The sequence below is a fragment of the Charadrius vociferus genome, unplaced genomic scaffold (genome assembly GCF_000708025.1).
Source record: "Charadrius vociferus isolate BGI_N301 unplaced genomic scaffold, ASM70802v2 scaffold45, whole genome shotgun sequence".
NCBI lineage: Eukaryota > Metazoa > Chordata > Aves > Charadriiformes > Charadriidae > Charadrius > Charadrius vociferus.
Window position 1 is genome coordinate 127,008 of NW_009648712.1, and position 22,612 is coordinate 149,619.

General features: G+C 36.3%; 1 protein-coding gene across 2 annotated transcripts in view; it reads left to right on the forward strand.

The window, feature by feature from the left end:
* Window positions 1-18,165, forward strand: part of LPIN2 (lipin 2) — a 34,285-nt gene extending 16,120 nt beyond the window's left edge. Inside the window, exons 5-20 of one of the 2 annotated variants that reach the window (XM_009886618.1) lie at window positions 1,254-1,361; window positions 5,138-5,261; window positions 5,909-6,230; window positions 6,472-6,571; window positions 7,759-7,946; window positions 9,127-9,220; window positions 9,621-9,690; window positions 9,796-9,885; window positions 10,590-10,672; window positions 11,898-12,042; window positions 12,859-13,007; window positions 13,485-13,571; window positions 15,157-15,309; window positions 16,319-16,433; window positions 17,146-17,249; window positions 17,563-18,165. In XM_009886618.1, the coding sequence (XP_009884920.1) occupies window positions 1,254-1,361; window positions 5,138-5,261; window positions 5,909-6,230; window positions 6,472-6,571; window positions 7,759-7,946; window positions 9,127-9,220; window positions 9,621-9,690; window positions 9,796-9,885; window positions 10,590-10,672; window positions 11,898-12,042; window positions 12,859-13,007; window positions 13,485-13,571; window positions 15,157-15,309; window positions 16,319-16,433; window positions 17,146-17,249; window positions 17,563-17,707 (2,077 nt within the window). In that variant the 3' untranslated portion in view covers window positions 17,708-18,165. The remainder of the gene's footprint in view (window positions 1-1,253; window positions 1,362-5,137; window positions 5,262-5,908; window positions 6,231-6,471; window positions 6,572-7,758; window positions 7,947-9,126; window positions 9,221-9,620; window positions 9,691-9,795; window positions 9,886-10,589; window positions 10,673-11,897; window positions 12,043-12,858; window positions 13,008-13,484; window positions 13,572-15,156; window positions 15,310-16,318; window positions 16,434-17,145; window positions 17,250-17,562) is intronic. The other variant, XM_009886619.1, reaches the window with a different exon arrangement.
* Window positions 18,166-22,612: the final 4,447 nt, after the last annotated feature.

The window sequence follows — 22,612 nt, forward strand, 5'->3', positions numbered from 1 at the left end:
ACATATTTCTATCACAGTTAGCTTGGTTTATGAATACAAAGAATGTACAGTCTCTGCAGCTCTCATCTCAAGTCAGGCTGTCACCATCATATTTATGATAATACTTCTGAATAAGAAATCAAGCTATTAAGACATTTTTAGGGTTAAGTATTTAACATAGCCTGGACTGTCTTCCAAATTAAAGACTTGTACAAATGATAGGTCACTGTAACTGATTAGAGTCTAATGGGCTGTATTGAGTAAGCGTGTAAATTCTCAATATTTATTTCAATAGATAATGTTAAAATATTTTCTTTTCTCCATCCATAAAAGAAATTAGTGTTAGCATTCCAAAAGAAGTCTAGTGCAACTGTGCTGCTAATGGAAGAAAAATGTTTTTTCTTTTTTTTTTTCATAATAATGGCTTAAAGTAATTTGTATGGCATTTTACACTCAAATTTCAGGCTTATCTTCCTTGTATTCTATCCACTGTGTAGCCATGATGCCCCTGATCTAACCTCAGAACAAATTAGTTGTATCCTGAGAATAGCTATCTATTCAATTAGATTCAGAAAGCTGGAAAAAGATCTGAAGTGCTTATGATGGAAACATTTAAAAGGGACTTCTGTGTAAAATACAATGCATGCCTGCTCAATGGGTCTTACTGTTGGCTGGGTTTTGTTGCGCTTTTTTTTTTGTTACAGATATTGAGTAGACTTCCCAATGCAAAACAAACCCCATTGTTCAGAAAAGTACAGTACTTCTAGCTACTTGTAGTTCGTCTTAATTTGTAAATTCTTGGGTAACTTGTGAGGGTAGTACCTACCCCTGTTTTCTTAGTGGTTTTAATTTATGAAATGTGCAGTTGTAAAGTACATTGTCAAAACTACCTTATCTATTTAACTCTTTCAGTTTTTCTAGGGTTTATGTAGTAAAGGCTAGTACCTACCCTCTATGTTCGTCTTTGGGGTTTGATAATATTAGCTGGCTGTATAGAGCGATATCATTTATGCCATTGTGACTTCTTCAATATTAACTTACTATGTGTCGAGTAGTAGATTTTTTCCCTTGCAGTATTTTCAAGTATTAATAATAGTCTTTATATACATTTTAAGTTATTTATGTGTTGCAAACAATGAATTATTCAAGCTACACAATTCTTTCTTTTGATCTTGGATTTTTAATAACGTAGAAGTACCTTTTCTAACTGAATCAGTAATGCAGATTTCATATAGTTGAGTATAGTTGACTTAATGTCCCATGTATCTCCACAGAGGATCCTCAAATTCATCACCAAAGGGTGAAGAACAGAAAGAGTCTTTGATTTATCACTCAAAGGATCACTACCCCCTATCTGATGGGGACTGGTCCCCTTTAGAGAAGTAAGTCACTTCATAATGTCATCATATGTATAATACTGAATAATTAGTAAAAAATTAATATGCATTTTAATTCATTTTTTTCCCTGATCTGTCAAACTGTCAAACATGCCTAACTTGTGATCTCAAATGCTGCTGATACTTACTTGGAACTTTGGGAACTTTCCTCTCTACTGTATGTATTAAACAAAGTTTATGTCTTTTTTTTTATTATTTTTTTCCCCCTCAAGTGAAAAAATCTTTCTTATTAAAATTTACTATTAAAGAAAGAAAATACAGGTAATAAGATTTCTTAGGTTGAGAAGAGTATGAAAAATGACTGTTCCCTATGATTCACCCTAGCATAAGCAACACTTGATAGGCCATAAAGCAGAAATGTTGAGCATGTAAGTTAGAATTTGCCAGGTGAAATAATGCAAATTGCTTGAGGTAAAGCTAGGTCCTCAACTTGGAGCATATTCTACTTCAGAACAGAGGATTTGCTAGTTACTGGAATACTAATTGAGAGATACCAGAAACAGTATCAGGTGATGGTGGATTACACTGGAATACTAATTGAGAGATGTCAGAAACAGTATCAGGTGATGGTGGATTACAAATGACGTAATATAGCTCGCCAGTCAGTTTTCAGTTATAGTGACCAGGGGACTTCTGTTTATACCTTCAAGCTCTTCAGTTTCTAGTGTTCATGCTATTATATTCCTCTTGCATTCAGTTTCAAGATTTTTTTTAACACTCACTCTTTGGATTTCTCCACTCTAACATCAATCTCTATTTGCATTCTGTCCATACAGGGTAGTGCTTGAGGTAAATTTCGTACTTTTCCTGAACATTAGGCATAGGGAAGGGCATATATATAGCACATAGCATGCCAAGCAGTATCTTGATTCATCTTACTCTTTGGTGAGTGTGTAGTTTTACTGCTTTTCAGTTTGAGGACTCTATACTCTGTTCTTCTGTATCAGTAGATGGTAGCCCAGAATAGAAGAGAGAGCTTCAGAAAAGACTTTTTGAGGTGCATATAATCTCTCTGCTTCGGGTGTTTCCAGGGCTGTGGCCTCAGTAGAGTCTGAATGTACCACACTATGCTTGGTGCCTACTAATTCCCCCAGTGCATAGCTCATTAATGAACAGAAGCTGTTGGACAGGAAATCCCATTATCATTCCTTTTTATGTTTTGGGCTGACAACCACATCCTCAATTGTACTTGATGAGATGTAGTCTTCAAATGTACCCCAGAGGTTTGTGGCTTGTGACTATAGAGCAGTCACAGTGTTTGAGTTGGAGGATTGACACAGTGTTATATGGATTATATTGCCTAGATAATTGTAGCATAGAGGCTGATACTCTTTTCCAGTTTATAAAACTCTAGCTAACATAGACTAGCAGGCTCTATCTGGGAGATACTATTCATGCTTCTCTTCTTGTTTATGTATTTAGTGGATAGTCTGCTCTAAAAACTTGTTTGTGCATCATGCGAGATACCTAGACTCTTCATAGTTTTAGGGGTTTTTAACAAGAAGCTATCCAGTACAGATTGCAGTGTGGCAGAGAAATTGGCAATTTTCCTTTCCCTTTGGGGGAGCGGATGGGGAATTGGGTCATGGATTCTCTCTCACGTAAGATATCCAGGAGAAGAGAAACTTTGCATGAAATTATTTCTCCTAAACAACTAAAGGGAGATTCTGTAATGTAGCCATTGTACAGTGAAAGAGAAATTTGAGGTTATAGTAAGCAAGTCTGGGGACCTGGAAAAGCTAACTGTATTTTAGTTGAGGTTGGTCATCTTGCTCTTCGGAACCCCTGCAAGGAGCTAAGGGAAGATAATAGCCTAAGTCTTTCCAATGAGGATGCTTCTGTTTGTCCTGCTCACTAGAATAAAACCAAAAAGCATAACCATTAACTATTTGATACCTGATACCATAAATGTTCTTCCTGTTTCAACAACCAATGTTAGCATGACTAGACCACTATTACAAGCATGAGACTTTTGACTAAAGACTTTTTCCTGAGAATGATAATGGAAAGCTTATACTTCGGGTGGAGTGGAACAGGCTTCGGTTCTCAAAGCCCTGAAGTATTCAGTCTTTTGCAAGTGCCGCTGGATATTAAGAATTAGGCTTAGAAACAGGTTAATATGTCTGCATGGCTTCCAGTTGACTTGTGATATAAGCAGAACAAATTATTTGTCACATAGGGAAAATGGGTTCATATTCCTCCTGAAAACAAGTAAGTACGTGTATTTTCATCAATGTGTTGTTTTAAATAAGCCCTTCTAACAGTACAGAAAATGGAATTTCTGTAGGAAATTGTTAAAGGAGAACTGATGGAAGAAATCTCTAAATGGTTGCTTTTTTGTATCTGTGGATGAAGGGACCTTAAAAGATCATCTGGTCCAACCTTTCATGAAAAATGGAGACTAGATGAGATTAACCTAGCACCCTGTCCAGGCACAAATTGAAAGCCTGTTGTGATGGGGACCATGCCCCAGGGAAGGTTGTTCCAGTGAATGATTGTTCTCACTGTAAAAAGTTTCTTGTTTATACCAAGATGAAACCTCTCCTGGTGCAACAAGTGCAAAGACAAGTGCTAAGTCCTTCACCTGGAATAACATAACCAAAGAGCCCAGTACAGGCTCAGATCTGTGTGGCTGGGCAGCAGCCTTGCTGAAAGGGACCTGGGGGTCCTGGTGGACGACAAGCTGAGTGTGAGTCAGCAGAGCACTGCTGCAGCAATGAAGGCAAATCAGATCCTGGGCTGCACCCTCAGGGGAACTACTAGCAGAGAGAGATGTGACCATTCCACTCTACTCAACACTGATCAGGCCACACCTGCAGCGCTATGTCCAGTTCTGGTCCCTACAATTCAAATTTAAATATTGATTTTTATATATATTAAAAAAACCAACAACAACCAAACAAAACATAATACTCTATGAATGTCAAAGTGTAAAAAGAGCATCATTTCTATAATATGCAATATGATTGCCTTGTTCAAGAAAGAATAGACTTGAACCTGTCACAGCACTAAATGCTAAATACTTCAAAACAACTTCTTGTGTTTCCTTTCCTCCCTAAGGTCATAAGAGCAAAATGATTTCGAAATCACACCTCTCTACCATCTTGTAGAGTGAGTTCTGGCTTAAAAGTAGTCTTGGCTAAAGTAAATTTTGGAGGTCTGTTTCTGGTTTATGGATAATAAGCATTGTAGGAAAAATAGGCTGGAACTTTAAAAGGTCATGTAATCCAAATGCACCTGAAGGAAGTTTTAAAGTAATCTCCCTTCCCTCTTCTAAGTTACCTTGTTAATTTTGTTTCCCATGCATCACAAGTTGGTGTTGTTTCATGCATTTTTGAGTTAGGTTTGTAGGACTTTTAATACTGAAAACTTGGCATAGCAAGCTCAAATGCCATATTTTTAGAGAGAAAAGGAATTTAAAGCTAATTTCTGTCTTACTTTTAGATAAACTTTTATTTGTTTTGTTCTGTTTTGTTTGAAAAATGGAACATGAGCTGAGGGGAGAGCTATACCTACACTGCAGATATAGTGGAGGAATCTGTTTAGAGTGATCACTATGTAAGTCCTTTAATGTGATTTTGGTTTTAACCTAATTTCTCACTATCTGAAAACCCTGCTGGGCTTCTTGCCATGTTGCCGAATAATTGAAGCTCTGTTAAGCTGTAGAAAACTCTACCAACAGTAGCTGCACAACAGATGCATTTTAAACACTGTAGCTTTCTTTTTTCTTTTCTTTTTTTTTTTTCTTGTTGATTTGCTAGTCCTTTCTCTGAGCCAGTCTGCCCTAAAAGTGATTCAGAACTAGAAGTTAAACCTGCTGAGAGCTTGCTCAGATCCGAATCTCACATGGAATGGACATGGGGAGGATTCCCAGAATCAACCAAGGTAAATTTATTTATTGTCTCTAACTTTGTGAACTGAGTTTTGGCATATCTAAAATTGTGTCCTAAGAGACGTTTTGAAATCTGCTGCTGTTCGTCAGAGTAATTCAGCTGAACTAGGAAAGCAGCACCCCCTTGTGGCTGGCCGATAGCACAATTTGTTGAGTTCAAAAGCTGGTCAGCAAAAAGTATTTCCAGAAAACCTAGCAGTAAAAATCTGAAATGTTTAAATTTTTAGCTAGAAACTGAAGAAAGCAACTTTAGAAATTAAATTCCTTTATTTTAGGCTAAGTTCTAGTTCATTCCAGAGGAACTGTAGCCTTGATAGAGTAAATTTGGTATCTAACCTGACAGCTGGTGTCAGAAGCCCTGATACCATTCACATTTATGCTTTTTTCTTGCCATGGTTTGATCAAGTCAGTACGTCCTCTGTGCCAGTTTCTATACTGAAATTGTAAATAAGCTATTGTAAGAAGCTTCTGTTGCAGGGAACTTTGCTGATAAGGTGGGATGTGTTTTTATGTTGCTAAAATACATGTTTAAATTCTTACCCGGTTTACTTGTGACCAGGACTTGTACCATGAGTGCAAGTTTAATGTTTAGACTGGAATAAGACAAACACGTGAAGTGAAAGAGAGTTTTGTTTTTCAGATAAGCAAGAAAGAGAAAGTGGAACATCGCAGAACAGCTACCATTACTCCATCAGAGAAGACTCATTTTAGGGTCATCCTCAGCTCAGATGAAGTTGAAGATGATGATGATGTGAAAGATTCTGTCTGTACAGTACTGAAACCTGAGCCAAGAACTCATCCTCTGCTTAAGCAGATGGATGTTAAAGATTCTCTTGCTTCTGCAATCATAGAACCACAAGATCAGTTGCCATTAGATGCTGATCATCATTCCAGACTATTGGTGGACCCTTTACCAGAAACAAAGCCAACAGCAAAAATTGACTCTCCTTCCAAAAAGAAAGGTATGTTCTGAAGCTGTAGATTCTTTCCTTCAGTGTGATCTACCAAAGTTGAGGCAATAGTGGAAAAAGTATAAATGTGCCTTTTCAATTTTTGCTATTTAAAGTCTTATCTGACTAAAACTATAATTAAACTCTTGGATTTATAAATGCTACAAGAAAATCTGAATCTTCCACAATTACATTTGTATTTAATGTGTCTGGATAGCTTCATCTTAGTAATCTTAATTGTTAAAATTAACAGGGGTGCACAAGCGAAGTCATCATCAGGGGCCTGATGATATTTACCTGGAGGACCTAAAGGCTTTGGAACCTGAAGTTGCAGCACTCTACTTTCCCAAAAGGTAATTTTGAATAATGGTTCTATGGACGTAGAGTTATATTGCAGTTGCGCTATGTAAGTTATTACATGTATGATATAGATGTTTATGTGCCAATTCTGATAAAAAGAATTGGACTTCAGGTTTCTAGGCTTGTGTGGAATAATCAGCACTGATCTCATTGTGAACATCTGTTTCTGATTTGACAAGAAACACATTGAAAGATCACGTGGGAGGTCATTACTGAGAGTCTTCATCTTTGTGGAACCTGTTTGTTCTGCAAATATAGGGTGGGGCATAAGTTTAAACTGCACATTCCTTTTGCCCCAGTACTATTATTTTGCCATATTGCTAGCTCTAGATAAGTGCACATCAGTTTATTTTTTTGCATGCCCTGTACATCTCTTCCAACTTTTTTTTTTTAATATCAAAAAAGACCAACAAAAAAAAAAGCCACAAGATCTTCATGCAAGGCCGCTCGGTCTCAAAATTCACTTGTTTGTTGTTTGGGTTTTTTTAATCAAATCAAAAGATTTTATACTCCTAAAATACTCTTCAAAAGAATAATTGTCTAGGAAGACCTTTGTAAAAATACACATTCATATGGAAGAAGCGTTTGTTGGTTTATGTTAAAAATAAAATTGTAAACTTTTCAGTACTTACTGATTACATTACTTGGGATCAAACTTACAACTCTAACCTTAAATACCAATGTGATATTTTTTTATTTAAAAGGCCACCTTTCTTTTCTATTGTACCTTTTCCAAACACACAGTGTTTCCAAACATCAAGCAATGTCCTCTTTATTGTACGGCTTTTTGGTAAAGATTGAGGAGCATAGAATTGTTCTGCAAAAATAGAATGTAGAGGATCTTTTCCTCATTTAATTCCAATTTTGTTGCAGGCAAGAGAAAAATAATTATTTCCCAATTTAGGTGAATGTTAGGAGAACTGGAAACTGTCAATCTGCCATTATTATGAATGGTTGGGGGGGTGTGTTTGTGTCTGGTTTTTTGTTTGGTTGGTGTCACGGATGAATGCGCATCTGTCACAGTTGGTTTTAAATTTCCATTGTAAAATGATGTAGTACTTAAAAGATGCAACAGCAAGATGATTTTTTTTTTTTTGAGTAATCATATAGTGTGTTCTGTAACCTAAAGTCTATACATTTTTTTAAATACTTATGGGAAATGTGGACTTCTTTTCTTTAGTGATTCTGATCCAGGCTTCAGGCAGTGGACGGAGTCAGATACCCTTTCTGGTTCCCAGTCACCGCAATCAGTAGGAAGTGCTGCTGCTGATAGTGGTACAGAGTGCATGTCTGATTCTGCTATGGACTTGCCTGATGTTACACTGTCACTTTGTGGAGGTCTCAATGAAAATGGAGAGATTTCTAAAGGTATGTCAAAGACTAAAGCATAAACAGTAATTAAGCTCAGGCAGCTAGGCAAATGAAGTGGCTTGAAAGCTCTGATTTCCACCTTGCAAAGCTCTGGCTTATTATGATGCTTGTGTTGAGAAAGGGGAATGGATAACCTTTCATTTTCTAAGCATTTGCCAAGCAGAAATAGCAGAATTTAACCTTAAATTAGTCAGGAGCACCCGATGTCTTGAAGCTTTCCATCTCCCTTTTTGCACTCCATATTGCATATCTGACTCTTGTTTCTGGCTGCAGTTACTTGCTTAGTCCTATATAAATCTTCACAATTCATATTCTTTCCAATTTATCTGATAATTTTTCTTCTTTTTTTTTTTTTAAGTGATTAAAAAAACTTTGACTATTGCATTGGACTATCTTTTCTCCTGCTTTACTTTTCCTATCCTAAATGTTTGTTAAACTTCATATTTTTACCAGCCAATTATTCTCTCTTAATGCTCTGGTTAATTTTAATATTGATGTTGTATGCATTTTTGAGGGAGCTTCTAGGAGCACATAATCTTCATAAACATGTACTGCAGCATTTTTAGTATTACATTTTTATGGTCAACCAGTCTCTAATGCATCAAGTGAAATTTGAATGCTTATTAATAAAGGTTCAGAACAGCTCTCTTGATAACGTGGTAGTAATCTTGTATTTGATTTGAAAAAATTATGTCTTCCTTGCAGACTTCGTACACTAATTCATGAATTTCTACAAACTTGTCTAGTCATGAAAATGCTGTTAGTATTCAGTGATTAAACAAACCTGAAAACCTCACAACATCCTTCCGCCTCCCCTTTTAGTCTAGTATATAGGCCACTTACCTACCTTTCCTTTTTTTGAAGAAAACTTGCTTAGACAAGCATGGCTCTCTTTTTCCAGCCTGTGAACTGAACTAGTTCCTCCCTCCTCCTTATCATCCCTCTTAATTTCTTAATTCTCATTCCTGTGGCTCTTGAAGTGGTACGAGGCTTTCCCTGTTACTGAGGAGGCAGTCACAAGACTCTTGACAGGTAGGCCATATTAGCATATCTTGAGTGATGTTGCAAGGTCAGCAAAGACTCTGAAATGACAGAAAGCATTTTCCTAGATACAAACTAATCAGACATCTTGGGATTTTATATTATTATTTTTAATTAAAATCTGTTTCTGTTGCAGAAAAATTCATGGAACATATTATTACTTATCATGAGTTTGCTGAAAACCCTGGACTCATAGACAATCCTAATTTGGTAATACGGATTTATAACAGGTAAATTCTCTATATCATATATAAGGTTATACAAGATCTCATTTAAATCTACCCTTTAAAGTGAGTGCATTTTTCAGCTTCCATTGCAATTTGTGGTTTTGATGGGTCTGTTTCAGAGTCTCAAAGAAAATTATTTTGAACTGAAGATTTGCATTAAATTTAGCTTTAACTGAAGTGAGATTTTTTGGGTTTTTTTTTTGTTGTTGTGTTTTTTTTTCCCAGAAATTACCACTGATGTTGACTTACGTATATTAAAATAATTCTGCTTGCAGAAAACTTTAATATTAGTTGTTGGCAGCAAATATATATTTTTATCAACCAAAGGGCAGTTTGCATGCTGATATTTATTGACTCCTAGTCAGGTTTTGTAATACCTTATCAATAACATGTTTTAAAACAGGTATTATAACTGGGCGTTGGCTGCTCCAATGATTCTGAGTTTGCAGGTGTTTCAGAAGAGTTTGCCTAAGGTAAATAGATACATCTATACTTTTTTGAAGTTTTTGTATGTAGTAACATGCTTATTCTTTATTTTTGTTCTTCTATACAAACTAAAAACATGCCTAATTTTTCAGGCTACTGTTGAGTCTTGGGTCAAAGAAAAGATGCCAAAGAAATCTGGAAGGTGGTGGTTCTGGCGCAAGAGAGAAAGCATGACTAAACAAGTAACTGAGACCTGTTTTGATTATTTTTTTTTTTCTCCTTTCGTTAGCCATATAGCTCTGTGTCACTGATTGCCAGCTCAGAGTCACTCAGTGATGCAATAACTGTAGCTGCTTCTGTATATTTAGTCTTAAATACCACATCTTTGTTCACTGTTACTAGTTGCTTCAACAAAATTTATTGTATTCAGCTGTTGCACAATATTCTTATAATTATTTCTTCTAAGCCATAAGCAGTTGTCAGAGCTACTCTTCAGTCACTACAGTGTGTTTTAGGAATGTATACTCAAATAAATAAGTAGCTGCTGTGCTGCATAATAGATGTTATGGTGAGACACCCAATTTTAGACTAAATTAAGCTTTCTAAACCTTGAGTATTTGCCTTAAAATTTACTTCCCCCCAAAACAATGAATTTTATAAGCTTAGAGGTTGACAACTCCTTTAATGCTAAATTCATGATGTTAAACCAGCAGTTCTCAACTCTTGGCATGCGGTTTTGTTTCCTTAAATAATAAAAAGCTTTACTGGATCATTTCTTCATAAGCATCGTTTTGTTAAATAATTTACAGAATTAGCGATTCTGAGACTTAATATACTTTATGTACTATATTGATAGCTGTTTGCTTAAGTGTGAATTATGAATTCACTTGGATCAGTTTAAAATGCTTAAAATGTCAATATGTTTTTTATTATCATGTTGCTTTAGATACCGGAGGCAAAAGAGGGGAAAACTGAGACGCAAAGAGCAAATGAACTGCCAGCAACTATAAAAGAGCAAGTTAATAGTAGGTGTGTTCCTGTCTGAAGACTGTTTTGTGGACTGAATAGTGTCTTCCTCCCATCCCCCCGTCCCTCGAATGAGGAATTCAGTAGAAATTTACTGTGGGAAGAAACATTTTCCTCTAAGCTACTGAAGAGGAACCAGATATGTTTAGCAAATAATTCAGCAAAATAATGTAGCAGCAGCAAACATTGTAGGAGCTACAAATACACTACAACTGTTTCCGAAATCCTTATGTGTTTACTTCTTAACTCATAACATAACTGACAGAACAACAAAGACATACATGGTAACCTTTAGCAATGTGCCACTACTTTGTAAATATAGTCGTATCGTTTCCGAGATGTTGTTTGTCATTCTCTTTTTTTCTTTCTTTTTTTTTTTGTAAAAGCCTAATATTGTATGAGTAATTTAAACCATGTGTAATTTTTTGTAACAGTAAATAATTGGAACAATAAAATAGTATTAATTACAGTGCACAAGTTGCCCAAGGTTGTGGTTGAAAACTAGCAGTATTTAGCACAAAGCTGTCCCAGTCTAGGTATTTTATTATTAGTCTAGGTAATTTATTAATAAATAAATTTATTATTTATAATATAAATTTATATAAATTATTATATTTATTAATTTGATATTAATAACAAATTACTCTCCCATGATTTTACCAAGATACTTACAGACGTTGTTGCTCTCTGAAAGATTTAAAAAACTAATTATATTGTGATTGAATACTTCAGAGAAATTAAATGCTGCTTTTAATTTTGAAATCTCTAATTAGCAGAACAATAAGTCTGTGAATAAACTTAAAAGGTGAGCTACTCCACTAACTCATCACCCACCATTTAAATTTCGTAGTGACTGTGGCAGCATTTTTAAAAACAAAACGCTGGTATTCATTCAGTATCCCTTTTCCTGCAGTTTACTTAATTCATCAACACAGTATTAATGACCACTTGATGCCGTGTCTTTACTAAACCCTTCATGCGTGGAGCCAGCTAGTAATAGTAATGTTTAGAGCTCCACCAGTACTAGCATGTGTTACGAGTCTTACTTGCTTAGTGGCATATCCTTGCTTTATCTGGGAATTCACTAGACCATGGACTTTGTTAATCTGTGCTATCAGGCTAGTAGTAAATCCTCAACATAAGCAGAAATTACTCTTGCATAAGAATCTCGCGCCATTAAGGAAGGCGTTTCTGTAGCTTACATTTATTCTGGTTGATGTCATGTTAGACCTCCAGAAGATGATTCTTCTAGTGATGAAGCATCACAGGAGTTGAAGGAATCCCTGAAAATAGATTCTTCCCCAGTAGAGCATCCAACCCATGGGAACGTTACATCTTATAAGAAGTCACTTAGACTGTCTTCGGACCAAATAGTAAGTGGCATGCCGTTCTTGCACATAGGATGCTTCATAATTCCACTCTGATTCTAAGAGTTGGAGTTTTCCTGCTTTCATTTTACAAAGTAAAAAATTATTTTCGGGTTACTTTTCTAGCAGTAGAAACAAAGAATGGGGAAATTGAAAATTTAAAAAGAAATTTAAAGTATTTTCCTGTGCTAGTGTGGGCAGCTGCAGGTGATTTTTTTTTTTTTTTTCTGTTGTGTTTTTAAGAATGTGTGTTTGGATTAAAAAAGAATAATTTCTTAAAGTTCTGTAATCAAACTTCTATATTAAGATGTTGCCCAAAAAGTGACATTGCTGGCTTCTGCAATTTGGACAGCCTAGGATCTGAACAGCCTAATAATGTACATTTAAATTGGTATGCAGTTTATTCATTGCAGTCTGACTTACAAGATTGTACTGCTACTGTCTAAATGTATGATCTTCATCAGGGAAGAATTTTGAGGAAAGTACCCACTAAGAAAATACTATTGCTCACTGTAGCAGACTGGGAGTTCCATTTGATAGTACTGTAAGTCTACTGTAATAGCAAGAATTAAAGTAGCAGAGAGTCCGATACCTGGTGCTGTAAGCAGGTACAGGAGCTATGGACTGGTACATGTACCCAGACTACAAAAGAGACTTTGTCAGCAGAACTGAGCCAGTGTTAGACCATGGTTCACTTTTTGATGAGTTAATCGGAATAGACGAGGGAGAGCATATGAGCCATTTTCTGTACCTCATTTATGATTCTAAAAATTTTATAGTGAGGGCAACTTATATTTTCCATTATTTTGATTTATTCTAAAGGCAAAGTTGAAGCTCAGAGATGGCCCTAATGATGTTGTGTTTAGTATTACAACCCAGTATCAAGGGACTTGCCGTTGTGAAGGAACAATATATCTCTGGAACTGGAATGATAAAATCATCATATCGGACATTGATGGAACAATAACCAAGTAAGTAGCATTGGGGTTTTCTCTTTTCTTTGATTTTTTTTTTTTTTTTAAATCTTGCTTTAAATCCTGCTTTTCAAAATAAGATAATCAGTTCAAGAAGACTATTAAAGAATGTTCATTAACACTTATGACAAAATTTGTTGCTTTGATTTTAATTTATACTTGCATTTACAGCAAGCTAGGAAATGTCTTTTAAAAGAATAACACAAAGGTGATAATGTTTACCATGTGACTATCGCCCTTTCAGTTAGATTTCTCCAGGTTTAGCAGTCATATGTTAACTTGGAAACTGACTTGTACTGTATGGCCCACTATGGCCCTGTATGGAGTAGTTAACTGGTTCTTTTTTGAAATGGTTAGGACCTTCTTCAGAGATATTTCTTCTGTAAATGTTCATTATAAATTGTATATTCATTAGTGGTTGTCTTTAACAAAACTCATATACTTAGTATCAGCTCTCTCTGATTTTGCTTTTAGGTCTGATGCTTTAGGACATATCCTCCCTCAGTTTGGCAAGGACTGGACTCATCAGGGCATTGCAAAACTCTATCATTCCATAAATGAGTGAGTATGTAATCTATTAAGCAACTAGGGTTTTCTTGAATTTGTGAATTAATGGGCAGGTAATTGGCTTGTTGTTAATAATTACACAATTTATGACAATTTGTTGGTCTAAATGTTGCGAGGCGAGCTACTTCTGTCATTCACCAAAAAAACCTAAGTTCTTTTGGTTTTACAGGAATGGAAGCCACCACTTTTACTAATTCTCAAATGTTTGATTCTGCATTTTAGTTCTTAAAAATTGTGTGTAATATTGTTGTGACTACAAAAGAGAACCGTAATAGCAATAATTTCTCAAAGTCATGCATATGTCTGTTTCCACCAACTTGTGTTGATCACAAAGCCTGTTACAAACATAGTACAGTGTAAATTCAAACCTAAATTGTGTCCTTCCAATGCATGAATATTTTGTGTTTTAATGTGTTTGCTGCCAAACTCAAGTGAAGGCTCCTTAGGGTAGATTTCATGTTCTGAAACAAGCCTAATTAACAACTTGCCATAAAGAGAGGCTGGTAGCTTGGCTGAAGTTTTCTGTCACTTTGTGCTTCTGATATAAGCCAATGCGGTTCAGTGAAACAGTAGAAAAGTAATTCAGCGTAACGGCAATTTCCCCGTCCCCTCTCTGGGTTCGTCAACTGAACGTGCTCACCTTGTGATGCGCAAGAACCTGCAGAGGGCAGCCCGTGTGCCTTCCTCCTTGCAGCAATAGCAAGGTGTTTGCTTAGTTCAAAAGCGATGCTGGAAATAATACTTGCTACTGAAGAGGATCACAGGATGATCAACTGTTAAACGCTTCATGATCCACTTAAAATATTCAACTTTTATCTTTGTTTTTAAGTTTAGTAGGCTTTCTGTCCACAAAAATATTTGGGGTCTTAGAATCTATTACTGGCTTTCCTTCTGTGGCTACATTTCATCTGTGGCCCCTTGCAGTCCATGGGAGAGACCCTGAACTTAGTTTTGTATTCAGTACATAATAGAAGAGTAGTTTGGGAATTATTTGCTAAATTGAATCAAGTCTTTGAAAATGCACATAAGCACTCAAGCCTTTTGTGCATGCAGTAACTGTGTACAAATCTGTACAACCAGATGAACCTACAAAGCCTGCAGGAAGAATTTAGGGGCTTGATGAATACTTCTTGTTATCCGTCTTCTACTCTGTGCTGCGAATTCCAACAACAACCTGAAAAAGTCCAACAACCATGGAGATCTGCCATCCAATATTATGTGATGCAGATGACTTAAATAGTTGCTATCATTCTACAGCTGGGCTGAAAGAAGCTGTATAAAACCAATGTGGCACTTATTAAACACAATCTAGTCCATCAAAGTGTGTCATATTAATATTACCATCCCTGTTCTTTTTGCACTTCCTGTTTCTCAGTTTTGGTTGAGTCATGTATTATATGCTATGATGTTCCTTGCAGATTTTTTACCAGTGGAACTGTCTTTTCCTGTGTGTTTGTGCAGTGCGCTGCCACAGTCAATACCTAAACTGGTGCCGCTGCGCATTGCTATAACTGTACACTTACATTGGCAAAGAAAGTCTTCAGCAGTAATATGAACTAAGTTGATAATTCTTTTCTAGAAATGGCTACAAGTTTCTGTACTGTTCCGCCCGTGCCATTGGGATGGCAGATATAACTCGAGGATACCTACACTGGGTGAATGACAAAGGAACAATTCTCCCCAGGGGCCCTCTGATGTTGTCCCCCAGCAGTTTGTTTTCTGCCTTTCATAGGTAAGTACGTGGGATTTCATACATCCATTCCCTCTCCATCTCAGAGAAGCAGATTAAAAAGATTTGGCATGCCAATCATTATAGCTGTAACCAAACATTCCACTCTGTGCTAGATTTGCTACTGAGACTTGATGTCCCTCTAGTGATCATGTATAAGCTATTTATTTTGTCTGAATTTCACTTGCAGTATACTTCTGCTTCTGTGGGCATGTTAGAAGTGGCTACAAAACACAAAATATTGGTTACAGAGCAGCTCCTTTTCCCTTTTCTTCATTCCTCTAGTCCATGACTGATTAGTAGTAGGTTCTGTTTATATCAGTACAATTTTGTCTTTTCAAGTATAGCCGCAAGGATTGTGGTGCAGTGCTACTACACAAGATAGAGGGGAAAGAAAAAAAGCTGGGGAATATAGACTATCATACTAAATGATCTTGTGATATTGGGAGTGCTCTGTACATGGCTACTTAAAAAGCAGTATCGAGTTAAGCCATGGTTCAGCTCAGTTTATCTTTTGAACCAGCCATAGTCTGCCTGTGCTTGATGGGAAGAGCTAATAGTGCAAAAATCTTTATGGTTTTGCTTATTTTTCAGTAAAACAACTGATTCATGGCTAGCAACGACAGCAACTTCCATTAAGGTCACTAATAGGCCTTCTGCACTCTTCCGTCAGAGGCAGGAGTTCTAACAAGCTTATGTGTACTTGATTTGGTCTTCTCATACAGGTGATCATCCACAATAAAAGCAGTTCACAAACTGCATTCACAAATGTGAATTTCATGCCATTTGCTTTGCCTAGGCACAGGTTATTCACCTGGTTTTTACTATGGATGTTGGAAAACAAAGAACGTTTTATTGTTTTATTCTCTCTTGTATCTTTCTTGGAAAACTATATAACTACCAACGCTAGCAACAGGAAGCAGTGAGAATATAAATATCAGATAAATAGGGGAAGGAGGATACCCTCTATCAAATAATGATTTAGAATTTGACTGTTGAAATTTTATTTTAGGGAAGTAATAGAAAAGAAGCCTGAAAAATTCAAAATCGAATGTTTGAATGATATCAAGAATTTGTTTGCTCCCAGTAAACAGCCTTTCTATGCTGCTTTTGGAAACAGGCCCAATGTAAGTCTGCCCCTTTTTAATTGAAGGGTTAAAATGCATGAAATACTTGGGAAGCAAAGCATATAGGCTTTTCTTTTTGTGTCTGTTTGATTTTGAATAAGGAAAGGGAACACTGGTGCTTTTATGGGTTTGGTCTGGAAAATCCACGTGCAGATACCTTAAATAAAAAGTACTAGAACTGCTTATATAAAAAAGGATAGAAAGATGTGTTAGTATTCTCAGGACTTTATTAAATATGTCCCACCTTGCGTATTCTTTTTCAGCACTGTTGACAGGTTTATAGCCGAAGGGTATTAATTCAGTGCTCCTCAGTCTTGAATCCTTTTTCCTATCGTACGGTTCCTGTATTTTCTCTGCAGATCAATGCTATCGTAATTGAGCTAGAGAGAGAGAGGGTATTCTAAGAGGAATATTGTCACAAGAAATGGTATTGTGTGGTATAGATTTTGTGCGTGTCTGTGGTCCCAGGCTTGGGAACAGGAATTAAGGGGTTGGGCGTGGGGGGACTGTTTTGTTACGATGTCTGTATGGTTTTGATGGTTTTGGGGGATTTGTTTTGTTCTTTGGCTGATTAGGGGACTTTTTTTTTTAAGGGGCATTTTTATTGTACGTTTTTCAGATCAACTTTTCTCATTCCTTCAAGAAATTGTTTGTTGTATCACCTTCAATAAGGAAATTTTGAAGCAAGTGCTTTTGTTCGTGCTTTTTGCAGGATGTATATGCCTACATGCAAGTGGGAGTTCCAGACTGCAGAATATTTACTGTGAATCCAAAGGGTGAACTGATCCAAGAACGGACTAAGGGAAACAAATCTTCGTAAGATCATTTTTGTTATTTCAACTAAAAGTATTTAGGAATAAGATTACAAAATAATTGCAGTTGTGACCATGATTCAATCTCTTATTACATACGAGGCACAAAAATCTTATTTGCCAGAGACTTACAGCTTTGGATACTTAACTGAAACTTTTCAAAAAGAAAACTGTCGAAATAAAATTGACATTGCTTCTGCAGTAGTGATGCCTTATTTGACTGTAGCTTTCTGGTCTAGACTTCTAAAGCTCCTTTTTGGCTGCAGTTGAACAGTCACTAGACTGTAAATAACAGTCTTTCTTCTTTTTTAATATAGGTATTACAGACTAAGTGAGCTTGTGGAACATGTGTTCCCATTGCTTAATAAAGAACAGAGTTCTGCATTTTCGTGCCCAGAATTCAGCTCCTTTTGCTATTGGAGAGAGCCTCTTCCTGACCTTAACATGGATGACTTGGCCTGAAAAATACTTCTCACCTAGAGATGAAATTTCATATTCAGCTACTCAACTTCAGTTTAAATGTGAAGAACTTTCTTAATGAAGATGCTAATTTATGTACCGGTACCATAAGTCTTACTAAAGAGATCACTTTAACGCTGTTGGCTTAAAACAAAGAAAATGCAAAGTTACTGTCTATTTTTTGTGCGTAGGGTTTATTTTTTTGTTTGGTTGGTTCTGTATTGGTTGTCTTTATATACCTGTTCTAAGGCACTTGAGATTGGCCTGTCATTGATGGTCATGGTACCCAAGTGCTTCAGGGCAACTATGCTGAGGTAAACTGACTTTGCATTTTCATCAGTACAGACCTTATTGTAAACATAGATTTTTTTTTTTCGTATTAGTCTTAATAGTATATTTTCTAAATTGAAGCCAAAAAGTGTATGGAAACTGCCAAATAGAATGTCAGACCTATTAAGAAATGTGGTCTAATGTTCAGATGGGCAATTAGGCCATTTTTGAAAGGAGCCAGAACCTAAGACCAGTGTGCTCTTTCTCAGCTAAAATACAGAAAATGTGTAGACGTTACTAGCCTGAGGGACTCTGAAGATGTAAAATTCCTCTTTAAATGTAAATATGCCTTTTGTCACATGTACAAGACTGCTTGTACAATTCACACTCAAACTAACTCTGCTTATTAGTTTTTTTACATGCAATGCTTAAACTATTTCATGAGCTTGTAAAAATGAAAGTTGTCTTCAGACACTTGTATGGCTTTTGTTGTTTTCAGGCTGCACTATGCCATGTTAAATTTCCATCAAGAAAAATCTTGAACATTTCTGTAAGAGTTAGGGAGCTGGCATTTTTATTTCCTTTTTCAACAGAGAGATGATGCATATGTGTGTGTATGCTGTGTAGGCCAGTAAAATGTATGTACAGATTATATTCAGGGAATTGTAATACTAAAAAAATTATGTATTTAATTTTTTATTTGTCTACTGCAGGTCTTTCCAGAATTCTGTATTGCAGGTTTTCAGTAGCTGGAAGGAAATGCAGCTCAATAGTGAGATTCCAGGTATGAGAATGGTTATGCTGCAGAGCAGAATAAAACCTTTTTTTTCTTTTTTTTTTCTTTTTAAGTTTTGGGTTATTCATAAACATCATGCTGGTCATTCCTCAGGTTCAGATCAGAGCCTGTGAACAAATTGCATTCCAAGTCTAGTTTTATCAGCTGTAAAAGCAGCTAGTATTTCTCTCTCCAAAAATACTTGAAGGCAAAGGTAGTTCTGCTTTTTAAGTTGAGTTAGTGCATTTAACCTCCTTCGGACAAATCCATTGTGAGAACGTATCATTCCAGCAGCCCAGAGGGCTTAAGGACTGCAGTCATTTAAACATCATTTAAATATCAGTCATTTAAACATGAATCCTGGGCTTTCTAGACACAAAGTCTTTTCTGTCACTCCTTCAGCAAGTTCCTGGGGCCATTAAAGATCCTTCCAGGGGCAATGTGCAGAATTTCCACCAGGCTCCTGAGAGAGCTCTCCCCCATACACAGCTCCCAGTGGCAGCAGGGAAGTGCGAGTGATCTTTAGAAGGTATTTATATGGCTACCTGCTATGGTGCTGCTCTTCTCAGGAACAGCTGGGGCAGGCCCTTCTGCTTCAGCGTACTTGGGCTGAATGTAGGAAAGGAGCTCTCTGTGTTTCACTACCTGCACAAGAGTACATTTTTAAGGATTTTGCCCCCCCCCGGAATATTTTCTTTATCAGGCTGTGTAACACCAGCTAACGCTGGACAACTGGTGAACTGCTTGGGAGGATATTTTTTAGATCACTATATTAATGCAATTAATTTTTTTTTCTCCCTTATAAAACTCTAGTGTATTCCTGTGTTTAGAAAACATATAAAGAGTGGGGGTAAGCAAAATCAACATGGAACCTCCCTTTCAAAGCAGTAGTATGAGAGTGGGAAAGAAAAGATACCTATCTGTCACCGTGTGCCCTGCATGTAAGCAAATTGAAAGGCATCCTTGTTCTTGTAGAGTGAGAACAATGCTTTCTGTGACTGTTTCAGCAAATTCTTGCTCCTGTCACCAGTCTACTCAGTGTTTATGTGGATTTTACAGGATTCAACTCGAAGGATATGTTGCTCTTGCTTTTTTTTTTTGCCTTTTTTTTACTCTCAAGCTTACACATTCATTCTGTTTTTTTTTTTTACCTTTTATTCCATAGATTTCATTAGAAACTGAAATTTTCATGATCACCAAGTGCTTTGAATAGCAACGGGATTTGAGCTTTGAAGTCACTTAAATACTTTAAAATAAATAAATAAGAATCCAACATAATAAAGTATTTTAATTACAAGATGAAATAGTCTATCTAAAGATTCTATTTTACATAAAGGGAGTGAAGCTGCCTCTCCTAAAACAGTCTTTTGTGGATGTCAAAATTTTCTTTACCATGCTTAACTTACTCTTAATGGCCCCGATATTACACAGGTTTTCTAAAAATAAAAGCACTTCATGAAACTGGGATGGGTTTTCAAATGGGACAGATTGTTACCAAGGTTTGTCTGTATCTTTCTTTTTGAAAAGTTGACTTTTTTTACTTGGTTAACTTTTTCTCTTCACTTCAATTCCACTCATCTTTTCAGATTGTCATAAAGATAAGCGATAGAATTTAAGGTGGGGACTTGAGTAAACGAGCAGTGTGGAAAAATAGTATCAGGTATATCCAAATGCATATAACTTTGGCTGGTATGAATATGGGAGTTGTGTGGTTGGAGAGCTGGTCATTCTGCTAACCTGTTATTTTGCATTATAGGGACGTCCAAAAAGTTGCTTAGTTAAAAATTTTTCTTTTTTATTCTGTAACAGCTACAGTTTTGATATTTGTTTTTTGATCAAATGTAAAAGTGTTCTTGAGTATTGCTGATACGAGTAGGGCGGGGGGGGGGGGGTGTGTTTTTCTAAATCTGGCTTGTATTTGAAGCTTTTCAGATTGTTTGTTAACTCCGTTTAGGGACGGAATATGGGGGCGCTGTACCTGTCCTCGCGTACCGATGTAATTTGGACTGCTGGGCACTTTACTGACTCTAGAAAAGACATCTCATTACTATCAACCCGTGGGCTCGTGCTGCAATATTAATATGAAGTGGGGTAAATAAGAATTGTGCATTAGCCTGTCCTTTGTTACCTTAGTCGAGAGAAGTGGCCTGAAACTAATGTTTGAGAACAAGTTGTGCTATACTTATTTAAAATTAGCGCAAGCTAAATCATTCTTTCTATGAAAGAGGAACTTCTAAGAGTGTGTGCCTGTCGGCACATGCGCACCCCTGTTAAGACTGTGTTGTTGAAGATGCAGATCCTCTTAGCATTGGAACCGTGTCAAAGGCTGAGTCAACTATACCTATCTGGGAAATAAATAAGGAATACTGCAATTCAAAACTTGTTACTGACTTGGATATTACCCATTTCTATAATGATTTAAAGATCAGTAACTTCAGTGGTACACATTTCTGGATTTATTATTTTTCTTTTTTTTTTTACTGTACCAAGCATGTTTATACTTCACAAGGTTGGGCTCTCATCCCTAACAGTATACAGTTGCATGTGCAATCTCGGCTCACGTATCCTTAGCTTCCTGTCGTCAGTACACTTTTTTTTCAACTGGAAATGTTTTAACACTTGTGTCAACTCCGTTATGGAACTTCTGAAGCAAACTCTGAATCCACTTATGGTAAAGACAAAAGAGATGAGATGTCATGTTCATGTTTCATACAAGTATTCTAGAAAATGCTGTCATATGAATAAGAGTTGTTTAAATGACTGTAATGCAAATTTGTAATGAAACAACAAAAATACATAGTGAATTTGAGATGCCTTTAAAGTGTCACTTTTGCCTGAAGAAGTTTTAGTTTCCAAAGTTAAATTCTACTGAATAGAATGGAATTTTTTGGGATTTTTTTACAGTGTTAATTACTTCCAGATGAAAGTTAAAATGTTGGTTTATTTTGAGGGTGGGAAAACTCTCTTCAATCGTCTGTTTCATTTTTATGTTGAAGATGAGGAATACTTGATTTTTAAGCAACACAATCACTAATAAGGTAGTGTGTTTAAAATTGTCAAATCTGTGATCATACCAATACAGTGGTTTTTGTTAAGACTGGACTATCTTGGGTACAGTAGCCCACACTTCAGTGCAATGTTTATTGATGTTCAGAACAATGTTATCACAATAAACAAATTTAAACTAAAATTTTTCTTCACTTTGTACTTGGGAATTCCATTCTTGTATTGCTAACTTAGTAAATGTGGGTTTGTTTAAATTATATTCATATTTTGTATGGAATTCAAGTTGTTCTCCTAAGGACTGATACATTTACTTTCTCTCACACTCAGTTTACTTTTTCAGAGTATTTGTACAACTGATAAATAATTGCTGTCACCAAACTTGCATTGTGTGCCAGTACCAATATTGGCTTATAACTATACTGAAAAGCAAACATGCACTAATAATATAGAGTATCAGGTAACAGATGCATGACTTGGGAATAGACCAGCTGCCTTGAAGAAAATCTCACAATGGCATAGTTTGAGCTCTTGTGAATCTGCCCTAATTTGGAGTTTTATTCTAATTCCATCCAAGTTTACTTTTTCCTTTCAAGGCAAAGAGTATTGTCTTCTGTGACAGCTGTTAAATTGCTTGAGGCAATTACTGTGAGACCATCGTGGAAAAGGGGCCTCAGGCTTTCAGGAGAAACTTAATTCTTCCTACTCTCTTGCTGATTTTGGTAAATGCAACTCACTGCCGCCTACCTTAAAAAAAACAAAACAAAAACAAAACAAAAAAAAAAACCACCCAGCTGTTCCAATCACACGTAAAAGTATGACAGATCTGCATGAATGTGTAAACGATGGTGTGCCTTTTG